This window comes from Molothrus aeneus, chromosome 1 (genome assembly GCF_037042795.1).
Source record: "Molothrus aeneus isolate 106 chromosome 1, BPBGC_Maene_1.0, whole genome shotgun sequence".
Taxonomy (NCBI): Eukaryota; Metazoa; Chordata; class Aves; order Passeriformes; family Icteridae; genus Molothrus; species Molothrus aeneus.
In genome coordinates this window covers 15,124,663-15,138,217 of record NC_089646.1, presented here as the reverse complement: position 1 = coordinate 15,138,217, position 13,555 = coordinate 15,124,663, and the positions used below count along the sequence as shown (strand labels likewise).

The 13,555-nt window shown below is 36.8% G+C and overlaps 1 protein-coding gene across 2 annotated transcripts in view; it reads left to right on the top strand.

Moving 5' to 3' along the window:
* The window catches only part of ZEB1 (zinc finger E-box binding homeobox 1), a 120,326-nt gene extending 110,325 nt beyond the window's left edge, over positions 1-10,001 (top strand). For both annotated transcript variants that reach the window (XM_066551800.1, XM_066551790.1), the window contains 4 exons: positions 1,114-1,219; positions 2,017-3,827; positions 5,236-5,416; positions 7,512-10,001. In XM_066551800.1, coding sequence (XP_066407897.1) covers positions 1,114-1,219; positions 2,017-3,827; positions 5,236-5,416; positions 7,512-8,065 — 2,652 coding nt within the window. In that variant the 3' untranslated portion in view covers positions 8,066-10,001. The remainder of the gene's footprint in view (positions 1-1,113; positions 1,220-2,016; positions 3,828-5,235; positions 5,417-7,511) is intronic.
* Positions 10,002-13,555: the final 3,554 nt, after the last annotated feature.

The window sequence follows — 13,555 nt, the reverse complement described above, 5'->3', positions numbered from 1 at the left end:
TTGTCCCTGGAGTCCATGAACAACTCTGTTCATGAGTTTATGAAAATGCTTGCCCCAGTTACCAAAAATCTGCAGTGCATCCCCATAGTGGTAAAGTATCTTTTTGCCAAATGAGCTCTATTTAAAAAGGAGCTGCGGGGATTTTTCTAATAAACAAGTTGTTTGAACAGAAAAAATTCCTAGTTCTTCTCTTTTATGTTGGTAATTAAGCTGTGTCAACTTTAAATTGCATGTAATTTTTGTCCTTAAAAATACACATTCATAGATTTATACAATTTGCGGTAAAATTACAAATCTTGAACATATGTGTCACATATATACTACGATATTTACATGTCTGTTTTAGCTTTTGCTTTTTTTAAAACTAGTATAGCAATAAAGACAAAAACAATTTAGAACTTAACAATAAATGTTCTCACAAGGCAAAATCTAACAAAAATAATCACAGAGCTTCAGTGCAAATGATGAAAAGAGGTTTGATGTTTTGTACTTGGGAAACCCCTCCATATTTTTATTTGTTTTGGTTTGGTTTCTCACATTTATTTTGCAAATTAATTGTGACCAAGAGTACCTTTATTGTCACTAAGCTACCTTCTCTTGAGCAGTCCTGTGGCATCATTATATTGAGGGATCCAAGGCCAACAGTAAGCCCTGGAAGCATGTAAATGGAAAAATCAAGTCAACCGATTAAAGTTTAAACAGGTTTCTATAGACTTTAATGTTTTTCTATCCTGCATGAAATATTCTGTGGGTAGTGGGCTTGGGGTTTTTCCTTGATGGTTTTGCTTTCACAAGTAGAACTAGCATTCATCCTGGAACTTCCTACTAACATGTCAGTGTAAACTTCACCTGAATTTAGGAGAAGGGGCAACTGTATTTTGAGTTTGTTTTGTTTCTTTCTCTTTACTGTATCAGATTTATTCCGAAGAAATGTGTGCCTCAGTTTTTACCTGATTTGTAATTTGTTTCCTTTTTCCATACCACCTTCAGTCTCTTACAATTATGGTTGATTCTTTTTGGGTTTGTATGGCTTTTTCTATGTTGCACTGTGAAAATAGAAGGTGTTTCTGCAAGATGCTGTGCTGTACAATAATTAAGATTTCTTTCTTACAGAGACATGTGACGCAGTCCAGCGGTAATCGAAAATTCAAGTGCACTGAATGCGGAAAAGCTTTTAAATATAAACATCACCTAAAGGAGCACCTACGAATCCACAGTGGTAAATAAATCAAGCATTGAATTGAGTACTAATGTTGCCATTTCTACTCTTTATAACTTTGATGTAATAGCAGTCTTGTAAGTCTAAGTTTAAAATACTAGTGTTTTCCTTATATTTTTCCCTCTGGAATACTGCAAGCACTAACTGCAGCCTTCAGCTCCCTGAGGGGAATATGTAGAAAAACTCAAGAGGATTTACAGTTGCAACTTAATCTCTTACGATTAAGGAAAACTTGACTTGTCACAGAAGAAATGGGGACATCTTTCTGGTCCTTTGCACTTGTCTGTTTTTCTTCAAACTTTGCAGATCATTCAGTGTGTTACAAGCCTTTCTAGAGAATTTTAATTGATAATAATCAGGACATAAGAACTGAGTGTTCCTCCTGTGGCTGTAATTGACATCATTCCAGATTAGTCATACTAAAGTAGACTCGGGACACAATTTATTGGATAAGTTATAAGAAATATTATATAAGAAGTTTGAAGTTAGTGGTGGTACTACTTTAATGAAGTTCAGTGAAATCTATAATTGTCAAATAGAGAAATACTGGAACACATGATCGTGTGGGCTCCATCCTATAGCTAATGGATCACAAACTTATTAAAGGAGCCTTGGCTCAGAGCTATACTCTTACTGTTCAATTCACTAGATAAGATTTCCCCCCCCCCCAGGACTCTTTGAGAGGTCATTATGATGTATTTGTTCTGATAATTATTGTTTGATGAAGTTGCACTGTAACCTCATTAACTGTTGCATATGCCTTTTCTCTTTTCTTTTTTATTTTTTCTTCTGTTTAGGAGAGAAGCCATATGAGTGCCCAAACTGCAAGAAACGTTTTTCCCATTCTGGTTCATACAGTTCACACATAAGCAGTAAGAAGTGTATTGGTTTGATGCCCGTGAATGGTCGAGCCCGGTCAGGGCTCAAGATGTCTCAGTGCTCCTCCCCTTCCCTTTCTGCATCACCAGGTAGCCCAGCAAGACCACAGATACGACAAAAGATAGAAAATAAACCCTTGCAAGAGCAGCTTCCTCTTAACCAAATTAAAACTGAACCTGTGGATTATGAATTCAAGCCCATAGTGGTTGCTTCAGGAATTAATTGTTCAAACCCTTTGCAAAATGGGGTTTTTAGTGGTGGTAGCCCATTGCAGGCAACCAGTTCTCCTCAGGGTGTGGTGCAAGCTGTTGTTCTACCAACAGTAGGTCTGGTGTCTCCCATAAGCATCAATTTAAGTGACATTCAAAATGTACTAAAAGTGGCAGTGGATGGTAATGTAATAAGGCAAGTACTGGAAAACAATCATGCTAATCTTGTGTCCAAAGAACAGGAAACAATCAACAATGCATCTATTCAACAAGCTGGCCATTCCCTCATTTCAGCTATCAGTCTTCCTTTGGTTGACCAAGATGGGACAACCAAAATTATCATCAACTACAGCTTGGAGCAGCCAAGTCAACTTCAGGTTGTTCCACAAAATCTAAAAAAAGAAAACTCTGTTCCTGCAAATACTTGCAAAAATGAGAAATTACCACAAGATCTCACAGTGAAGTCTGAGAAAGATAAGAACTTTGAAGGAGAGACCAACGATAGCACTTGTCTTCTTTGTGATGACTGTCCAGGAGATCTTAATGCACTTCAAGAATTAAAGCACTATGAAACAAAAAGCCCTCCTCAGCTTCCCCAGCCCAGTGGAGCAGAAGCTGAGAAACCTGAGTCCCCTGTCCCATCAGAAACCGGGGAGAACAACTTGTCTCCTGGTCAGCCACCTTTAAAGAACCTTCTCTCACTCCTAAAAGCGTATTATGCATTAAATGCACAACCAAGTGCAGAAGAGCTTTCAAAAATAGCAGATTCTGTAAACCTACCACTGGATGTGGTAAAAAAGTGGTTTGAAAAAATGCAAGCTGGACAGATTTCTGTGCAGTCTTCTGGACCATCTTCTCCTGAACAAGTTAAATTAAGCAGCCCCGCAGACAACGATGATCAAGCAGCAACTTCAAATGTGAGCGAACCCCAGAACAGCACAAATAACTCACAAAATCCTGGCAGTACAACGAAGTCTCAGACTTTACCAGGGGCTTCAACTCTGAATGGTTCACACAGTAGCACGCCATCTGCATCACCACTAAACCTTTCTTCATCAAGAAATTCACAGGGTTACACGTACACGGCAGAGGGTGTACAAGAAGAGCCACAAATAGAACCTCTTGACCTTTCGCTACCAAAGCAACATGGAGAACTGTTGGAAAGATCTACCATAACTAGTGTTTACCAGAACAGTGTTTATTCTGTCCAAGAAGAACCTTTGAACTTAACTTGTGCAAAAAAAGAACCACAAAAGGACAGCAGTGTTACAGACTCTGATCCTATTGTAAATGTAATCCCACCAAGTGCCAATCCCATAAATATTGCTATACCTACAGTCACTGCCCAGTTACCTACAATTGTTGCCATTGCTGACCAGAACAGTGTTCCCTGCTTGAGAGCTCTCGCTGCCAATAAGCAAACCATTTTGATTCCACAGGTGGCTTATACATACTCTACTACAGTTAGTCCTGCAGTTCATGAGACACCACCAAAACAGATCCAAGCCAATGGAAATCAGGTACTTCGGTCCCCATATTCCTACATGATGTACGTATGATGTATTCAATCTGTACCTCTGCTGAACTAACAGAAAGCTATCAAGGTGAACTAAATAAAAAGATAAATACAAGCTATCAGGCTTATTTGACTTGATTGTAAATAGGTAATAGATATTACTGTTGTGCCCTCTGCCATGCTAGTTAGCTTCAGGCAGCTTGAGTCCAGAAACTGTTGAGCGTGGACAACTCAGTTAATTCTCCATATTTAATCTTCTAGGACATTAGTGCTCACTGTTCTAAAGACCATCTAATGCTCCTGATCAAAAAGCAAAATAAAAACATGGCTTTTGTCTTTTGCTGGCTCTGCATCTCCTTTTTCCCCATATTCAGAAAATAAACTCCTTGGAACTTTTGGTTACTCCTTTTGTGCTGCTCTGCTTCCTTGATTTGCAGAGTAGCTGAATTCATCCTACACTGTAATGTCACTTTAAACAAAATGCAGATATAGTCTCAACTGAAAGTCAGGGAGATATTTATCTTCATCTGCCATTCCTGTATCCTGGCTTGTTCCTCCCTGGGTACATCAAGATGGGATCTAATTGGGGTCAGTCCTCCTGAGAATCACCTGTGAACATTAAGGTAGGGACAGGGCAGAACAGAAAAGTGGCTGAGTGTTTCTACTTAAATCTTAGAAATTGGTGGTCTAGCATTTTATTCAGGCTTCTGTATTGCCAGAGACTGAGGAGCCTTGAAAAGTTACAAGGCTGCTTATATTAAAAGTTGGAGGCTAACATGTACGTGTTGCTGATATCAGTAGAAAATACTGTGCTTTTACAAGGAAGCTTTAGCACTTAAACTGCTTAGAAATACACAACAGTTATATTTTTGAAAATATTTACTAATGACAGTACTTGAAGTCCCCTAAATTTTGGATTAAATAGTACTTGTGGTAGTTTCATGAGGAAGAGGGTAGTCAAATATGCAAATTTGAATGGTAATTTAAATAGCGTTTTTGTGAAAACTTCAGCAAAAACAATCTTTTAACTTCATAAAATCTGTGAGGCAGCAAAAGGTAGGTGACCAGCATTAGCTGAAAGATGCAGTTAGGTGACAAATTTGCCCTTCCCACTTACTGAAGTGCTTTACAGGTCTGTAATATTGCATTTATTTTATGGGCCCTAAACATAGCTTAGACCTGGCCAACAGTCATATTTGGATGTGATTAAAACCAGTCCCAGTGAGGAAATCTGTATCTGGCTGGTGGCAGGGACTGCAAAGCAGAACAATGCAGTAAAGGGGTTTTTTTTGACTGTGGAAGTCTAAACAATTTTGTTTGGCTATTTATGGAATTGAATGGGAATAGAAGCTTCAGTTCATGTGAGTGACTTCTTTTATTGGAGTTAACCTATTTTTGTAATTTTTTTGAAGGATGAAAGGCAAGACACTAGCTCAGAAGGAATATCCAATTTAGAAGATCAAAATGATTCTGATTCAACACCCCCAAAGAAAAAAATGAGAAAGACAGAAAATGGGATGTATGCATGTGATTTATGTGACAAAATATTCCAGAAGAGCAGCTCGTTATTGAGACATAAGTATGAACACACAGGTATGTACTAGGAAAAGACTTTTCTGATTGTTATTTCTTTGGTAGCATGTAACTGATAATCTCAACTGGAACCCAGTTCTCAGGTGGTGTAGGGAAGTGTAGCAGTCCTTACTGCCTGTGCTAAGCTTTCTTTAGAAACACTTGGTTTTGTATATTTGTTTGACAGAACAGCAATTCTGTCTTTCTTTAAATTTGTTAGACCTAAACCCTAAATAGAAAAAGGGGAGTTTTTGCATCTGGCTTGTGGATAATCATCTGTGAGCTACAGCCTATAAATGAGGATATATTACTTCTAATTTACCTTGCCTGGTTATAAATTTTGAAAAAATTAAAAATAAAAGCTGAGAGAAAAAGGATCATGTATGTATTTGATACTGTACATGAAAAACAGTGTGCATATCTGGCATGAAGGATTTTCCAACTGGGCTGCATTTATAATGCCCTGAAGTTAACAGCTTCAGCTATTCATTAGACATAGAATCTAACTGCTAATGAGCACCCTTTTGGCTTTGATTTTTATTTTTAATTCTCATAGTTGTTCCTTTTGGCTCAGGTTCTGGTATCTTTAGGATATTTTTAATACCTCTTGCTCGCTTATTTCTTCTGTGATGTCTTAAAGTAAGAATTCTTTTTTTTTTTTACTGATTAGGTGCCAAATATATATTGGGTTTTGTATTATATATTGCCAAATATGTATTGGGTTTTGTATTATTGCTGGCTCTGTTATCTTCTCTTTCCCCATATCCATAAAATAAACTCTTTAGAACTTCTGGCTACTCCCTTCATGCTGCTCTACTTTCTTGGTTGACAGAGTAGCTGAATTATTATAATTAATTATATTTCTGCATATTAACATTTTAATGTTATCTCACATATAAAATTAAAAGCATAACAAAATCTTTTTTGTCTTGATCAATTTTCTCAAGTTGTATTCATTAAGGGTGTCTTATTTCATACCTATCCTGTCCTGAGACTCTTTTAACTCTTCCTTTTCCTAGCAGAATTGTTCTTCCCCTACCAGTTGTAACTTCAATGTAACATTCAAAATCATAGAATCATTTAGGTTGGGAAAGACCTTTAAGATCATTGACTCCAACCATTAACCCAGCACTGCCAAGTCCACTGGTAAACCCTGTCCCAAAAGGGCCACATCTGCTTGTCTTTTAAGTACCTCCAGGGATGGTGACTCAGCCACTTCCCCAGGCAGCCAGTGCTTCACAACCCTTTTGGTAGAGAAACTTTTCCTAATTTCCAATCTAAACCTCCCCTGGCACAACTTGAGGCCATTTCCTCTTGTCCTATCACTTCTTTCCTGGGAAGAGAGACCAACATCTGCCTTGTTGCTTGTTTGGCATGAGATGTCATGGTTGTGCTGGTCGTCTGTGTAGTGTGATCAGAAACCTGATGTCTTACTGTCTTTGTCTTTTATGTCTGAGCTAAGACTGCAAAGTCATTTTGTGTAACAACTTTAAATGTCAAAATCAAAATAAGACTGCTAGGCTCCTGATACATTTCTAAGAGACTCTAAAAACAAGACAGGAGCTGGAAAACAGCAGAAACACACTGAGGGAAACAGATTTTTTTTCATGTCAATGCATGCATAGTCAGCAAGTTTTGTACATAAAGCATTCAGCCTAGATTTTAGAATGATTTTCCTTTTACCTGTATCATGGAAGGACTTCGTACACCAACACCAACGTAAAAGCTTAGCTAATTTTAAAATACCATCAATATAGAAAAGTTAAAATGGTTTCAATTGAAAATAATTTATGCAAGAAAAATGTCTCATTTTCTAATTTATATTTGCACTTTTTTGGTGCTAAAAGTTATATATGAGAATCTCTTTATGAGATGATGAGTTTTCCAAAAAAAGTTACAAATTACTGTAGTGATTGTGACAACGTACCATTGCACCTTTGTCCTTTGGGCTCAGGAGAGAAACTCGGGCTGATAATGCATTGAGTAGAACATCTTGTTATATAAAATTTCATCTATGCTAATATGTTCACCAACAGCATTTTACAATGAAAACAGCAGTGCACATTTTTAAAACTTCAGCTACAAGATGCCCAACTGTTTGTGCTTTATTTTACAGGTAAAAGACCTCACGAGTGTGGAATCTGTACGAAAGCATTTAAACACAAGCACCATTTGATCGAACACATGCGACTGCATTCTGGGGAAAAGCCCTACCAATGTGACAAGTGTGGAAAGAGGTTTTCCCACTCGGGCTCTTACTCTCAGCACATGAACCATCGCTACTCCTACTGCAAAAGGGAGCCCGAGGAGCGCGACAGCGCCGAGCCCGAGGAGCTGGGCCCCGAGGCGCTGAGCAGCGAGCACGCCGTGCCCAGGGCGTCCCCCTCGCAGATCGACTCGGATGAGAGGGAGAGCCTAACCAGGGAGGAGGAGGAATACAGTGAAAAAGAGGAAGAGGAGGAGGAAGAAAAAGACATAGAGGGACTTCAGGAAGAAAAAGAATGTAGGGAACTACAAGAAGTAGGGGATGCGGAAGAAGTAGCAGCAGTAGAAGAGGAAGAAGGGAAAACTGAAGGTGACAAGAATGATGAAGCTGTAAATCAAGCAAGCAATGCAGAACCAGAAGTTATACAAAATAATGGGCAGGTGTCAGAAGAAAATAATGAATAAAGCTTACGTGCTAGGTTTTTTCTATAAGGAAAAAAAAATTGGTAATGAAGTTCCTTCTATATTATACATGCTTTTCATGGAAACGCAGTAGCCTGCATACTGTGATTTCTGTTCACTACTGTGTAAAAAAATATATATATAAAAAAAATGAAAAGAAAAAAAAAAAGAAATCCAGGTGTGCCTGAACCTCAAACTTAGTAATTTTTCACACAGTTTTCAAAGTTAGGAACAAGTTTATAACATGAAGCAGATTAGAAAAATACAGTGACTCTGGAAGCAAAGATTTACCAGGTTGTAGGAAACCTGATTATTAGACAAGCATCTGGCATTGTTTGTTTTATCAGTATTAATTTTCATTCTTAAGTTGATTAATTTTTAAACTGTACAATTGGGAGAGATTTATATGATTTTTTTTTTTTTTATGGTAAAACATTTCCTAAATCCGCTTCAGTATTTTCTTATGTTTTACAATGTGAGAACTTCTGCACTACAAAATTCCCTTTTGCAGAGACGTGTAATGCAGTTGCAAACAGTGCTTGGCTACCTTTGTAAATTCAACCTAGAAGGTAGCAGTTTATGACATTAGATGTTGTAGTAGAGCATATTATCATTTAAAGTGTATTGTTAGCCTTAATGAAGAAGATGATAGAAGAACTGAAGTTTCTTACTCATGTGGTTAAAAATGTAGTTGAGAAGATTGTCGTTGAGTTCTGATTGCAGGGACTAACAGTGTTGATACTGGTAAGGACAGGAAAGTTGTCAAAAACAGTGTTTGTAATTGTGTTTGAGTATGTAGTAACAATATGAAGGATATGATATGAAGCTTTGTATCTCCTTTGGCCTTATGCAAGACCTATGTGCTGTAAGTGCCATTTATCAGTATTACAAAGGCTCTAAGCAGCCTTTACCCAATGTGTGGCCTACAATAACTAGCATTTGTTGATTTGTATCAAACTTCTAAACTATTCATGGGGAAAAAACACTCAGCCATCAGAGAAGTAAGAACACTGGTATATTTCATTATTTAATTATTTGGTGGTATTTTGGGTTAATACCTGACTTGCAGAATTTCTCTACAATAATTACAAGGGAAATTTTCTAATCTGCTTTATTGCTTTATTGGTTTACTTTAATTTCAGACACATACATGACATGTTATCTGGCTCATAAGTATTTTCAAATGTTAGTTATTATGGACCCCATTTATTAACAATGTTAGCTGATTTTTACCTATCAGTATTATTTTATTTCTTTTAGTTTATAGATCTGTGCAACATTTTGTACTGTATGTCTTCAAACCTGGCAGTATTAATACCCTTCTTACTGACATATGTACCTTTTTAGTTTTAGAAAACTTTTATATTTATGTGTCTTATTTTTATATTTCTTTATTTATTACACAGTGTAGTGTATAATACTGTAGTTTGTATTAATACAATAATATATTTTAGTATGAAAATTTGGAAAGTTGATAAGATTTAAAGTAGAGATGCAATCGGTTCTCTTGCATTGAGATTTGATTTAACAGTGTTATGTTAACATTTATACTTGCCTTGGACTGTAGAACAGAAGAATTAAAATGGGAATGTATTAATTTTACAATTGCAATCAATTCATTTTACCTTTACCCAGTTTTTAATATAAAGCTCTTAAATTTTGAAATTCACTGTGTGACTAATAGCATGATGCTCTGCAGTTTTATTAAGAGATTAGTCTAACCATAAAACTCTCATTTCCTTAGTAAGCCAAATTAGAATAATCTTATAAAACAGTGTTGGGAACAATATTTAACATTTTTGTGCCAATTTGTTCCTGTATTCATGTATGTATGTTACAAATCTGAAACTTCATTTTTAAGTTCCTTGTTACATCATGGTCATTTTCTAGTTTTTTACCAGACTCCCCATCTCACAATAAAATGCGTCAACAAGTCTGACTTACTGTCATTATTCTGGTAATGTAGAAAGTGCATTTAAATGATTTTTATGAGAAGTTACTGAAACACAGCTCCTGCTTCAGTGACAGTCCTGGGTTTCAGGGGTACATAAGGCATGGAAGTGGAAGAAGGGTTTGAACTGTGTGCAGGCACAGGGATTGCTACATTGATTTACCAGTGTCAGGAGAACAACTGAGTTTTCAAAATGAACCATGTGGGTTGTTCTTTTGGGTCTTTTTATTTTGGTGTACCTATCTAATGTACTGTTCAATGCTATTTTTCAATAAGACTGCTTTTAAATGAAATAAGTCTCCAACTGTTTTCTTGACTTAGCAATAAGTTAGTTGTCCATGGAAAGGCTGATGTATCTATTGCTGTTGAACTTCATAAAGATACAATGCCAACATTGCAGGTATATAATTTCAGTAATATAAGTATAAAGGCTTGAAAATTTTAATATATATGCATGGTTACAATGTTTTGTCATTCAAGCAAAGTTTATAGACCGTTCTTTAAGCAAAGTTCTCTTCTTTAATGGTCCCTAAAAAGGAATTTCAGTTGTTAATATGGGGGGCAAGGGGTTTATGAACATCATGTAAGTTACTTTATATTCACATACCTAAGTTTTGGGTATTTCTCAATCTTATTATCTCAGTATTAATGCATACAGAGGATTTCTCCCATATAGTAATCATTTTACTTCCTGTGCATCTTGCTGTACAGTATATGAATACTGCACTTTTAAGCAAAATTCTACCTTCGTAGTGTCATTGAGCTAAATATGTGAAAGCTGTTTTGAAAAAAACAACATTTATGTTGCATTAATAATATTGTCTTGTAATTATTATCATAACAGAATTAATCAGGTGGTTCAGAATTTCTCCCAGGTAGAACTGCTCTCTGCTCTCTTTTAGGTAATGAAACACACTTTCTTGAAACTATTTTAAGATTTTCATATTTTTCATATTCCAAGATGTCTGTGGTAATAAACCCAGTGAGACATTTGGTGAAATGGGAAAATTTTATTGTCTTTAGTAGAACAGAGAATTTTGGTAAACCTAAGGTTTCTCATATAAGTGACAGCTGAATGCAGAAGGCCAGTAATTTGGATAGTAAGTTAAGTCCAAGCAACTTTTACTCAGGAAATGTCATTGTTTTGGGGGAGAAAATTTATATTCATTACTTACACTATGTTATTAACATTTTAATCTTCCAAATGGATTGGTGCACTGAGTTTTGCATCTGTTAAGCTCAGTGATGTCTTTGGTGTTTGTGACTTTGTAATATCATCTGTTACCTGTTTGAAAAAACACAAACTGTGGTGTGTCTTCATTTAGTTGAGCAAACTCATGTGGAAGCCAGAGGTGCTTAGAGGATGCAGAAGCTATTCCCATCCCCAGCACTGAGGAAGCTCTGTGTGCGTGGGGATGCCTGGGCAGCTGTGACCGAGTCCAAGCCCCAGGGGAGCAGCAGCAGCCCAGCTGTGGCCATGTGGGTTTTGTGATTTTGTGACCTCTCTCTGAATTAATGACAAAGCAGTTTCAAGGACAGCAAGTTTCCCACAAAAAAAAAAAAAAAAAAAAAAAAAAAAAAAAAAAAAAAAAAAGGAAAGCAAAATCATAAAGCCTTTGCTTCTGTCTTTTAGAGATAAATGAAAGTTGGGAAAGAGCAGTGAACATGAGCTGTGTAGATTTAATGAAACTCCACTGTGCTATGACCTGTTCTTCAGTCACAAGATGAAAAGTCCATCAGCTGCCCTGTGTGCCCAAGCTGATGTCTGTGCCTGCTTCTTCCCCAGGCTCACCATGCATCCCTCATCTTGGCACAGCCCTCAGGGAGCAGGCTGGCAGAAAGAAAAGTGTCCTTGGAATTCAGCATGGGACAGCCCTGCTGTGCCTGGGGCACTGGTTTTATTTCTGCTACTGACCTGTCTCCAAAATATAATGAACCACCACCTCAAAATCAGTTGGAGTTGCAAAATTGTGACAATTATATGACCTCTTTTATCAAATAATATGAGAATAAGGAAAATGTAACAGAATAACTATAGGAACATTGTTGCAGAAGTAAATACTAAGTTTTGGCCCTGGGATGGGAAATACCCTTAGGAGGTCCTGAGCTAATAGGAAAAGAAAGAGGGACTTTGGGCTACAGAGAAAACTTTGAGGAGATAAAACAGAGGATACACTGAACATACATTGAGAAAGAGTAACTGCTCCTTCTCTTTCAGTAATACTCATATGGCATCCCAGTGGTGATTTTGGTGACATTCCCAAATTCTCCATAGCCACATTGCTGTCTAGTTGCTGTTTTTCTGGAGCAGCCTATCCATGTGTGTAATCAGTAGCACAGAAATATTCAGCAATTCTGTATGATGAGCTTGAAAGGTTTTTTAACATATTATATTGAATTCCAAATAGATTAATGGATGCTAGAAAAAGAAATTAAAAAGTTTTGTTACTTTGGCTAATCTCGGAATTGCAATGTGCTTCAGTAAATACCTTAAATTTTAGTAGAATAATGCACTATGGCATATCAACCCAGGACATAACATATTTACCCTAAAAGGCAGTGTTGTTCAGACTCAGTAAAAATTGCTTCAACTGCCAACAAGTGTTGTACTCACACTCTTGAGTGAAATTATTCTACTGCAATTATTTCTGGTACACCCAAAGTCTGTACAAGCAGCACTTTGCTCATGTTTGTGCTGGCAAAGTGGGATGGGGTGGTGGCCACCTGACTAAATGGCAATTTGAAAGAAAAGCTATTTCCAAGATAGAAAATATGACACTACTAAAAGCTCAGTTTTTGCTACAGCAAAATGCTATGCTGGGGCTTTTTTCATCAAAGCAATGAAAGATCAGAACATGACACTCCAAACCAACATAGAAGTCTATAACAGAGAAATGGAAATACTTCTTAGGGTGCAGAAGACCATTTAAAGTAAAGGTAATGGTGTGAGGATGAGAAAAGTCCATTTTGGTCCTGGAGGCTATAGTGAAGATAGGTGATGGAGGAGAAGGGAGAAAAGAGCTTAATCTGCACTGTGCTAAGCACTTCTTCAGAGTGGGTTCTTTCTAATTTATTTACTACCAAAGTGTGAGTCTGCACACAATTCTCTGCTTGGATAGAGATTTTGGTGTGTGGTTTGCAGCTCACAGTCTGGTGCTTTAAAAGGTACTTTTTTAATCTTTCCTTGGCAGAATAGCTTGTTTAATTGTTGCTACAATAATCTCTAAATTGCATCTGGGAAATTCAATATTAGAGTATCTTTCAAGTCTGTGCTTTGTCATTTAATGTTAATATTTTTCTTGAACAGTTGTTATAATGATATTTGCACAATCTGATTATCACCAAAAAAAAACCCCACAAAAGAATGTGATGACCAAATTAACTCTCAAAAGTGACCAAACATTTACTACTTTTGTTTTATCCCTCTGCTCTTTCATGGCCTCTGGTTACTAATCTGTCACACAGTCATCTTATTTGTGTATATCATGCCTATCATATGTATTGTACATATGTTGTCTCTAGGGGGAACAATATATTGTTTT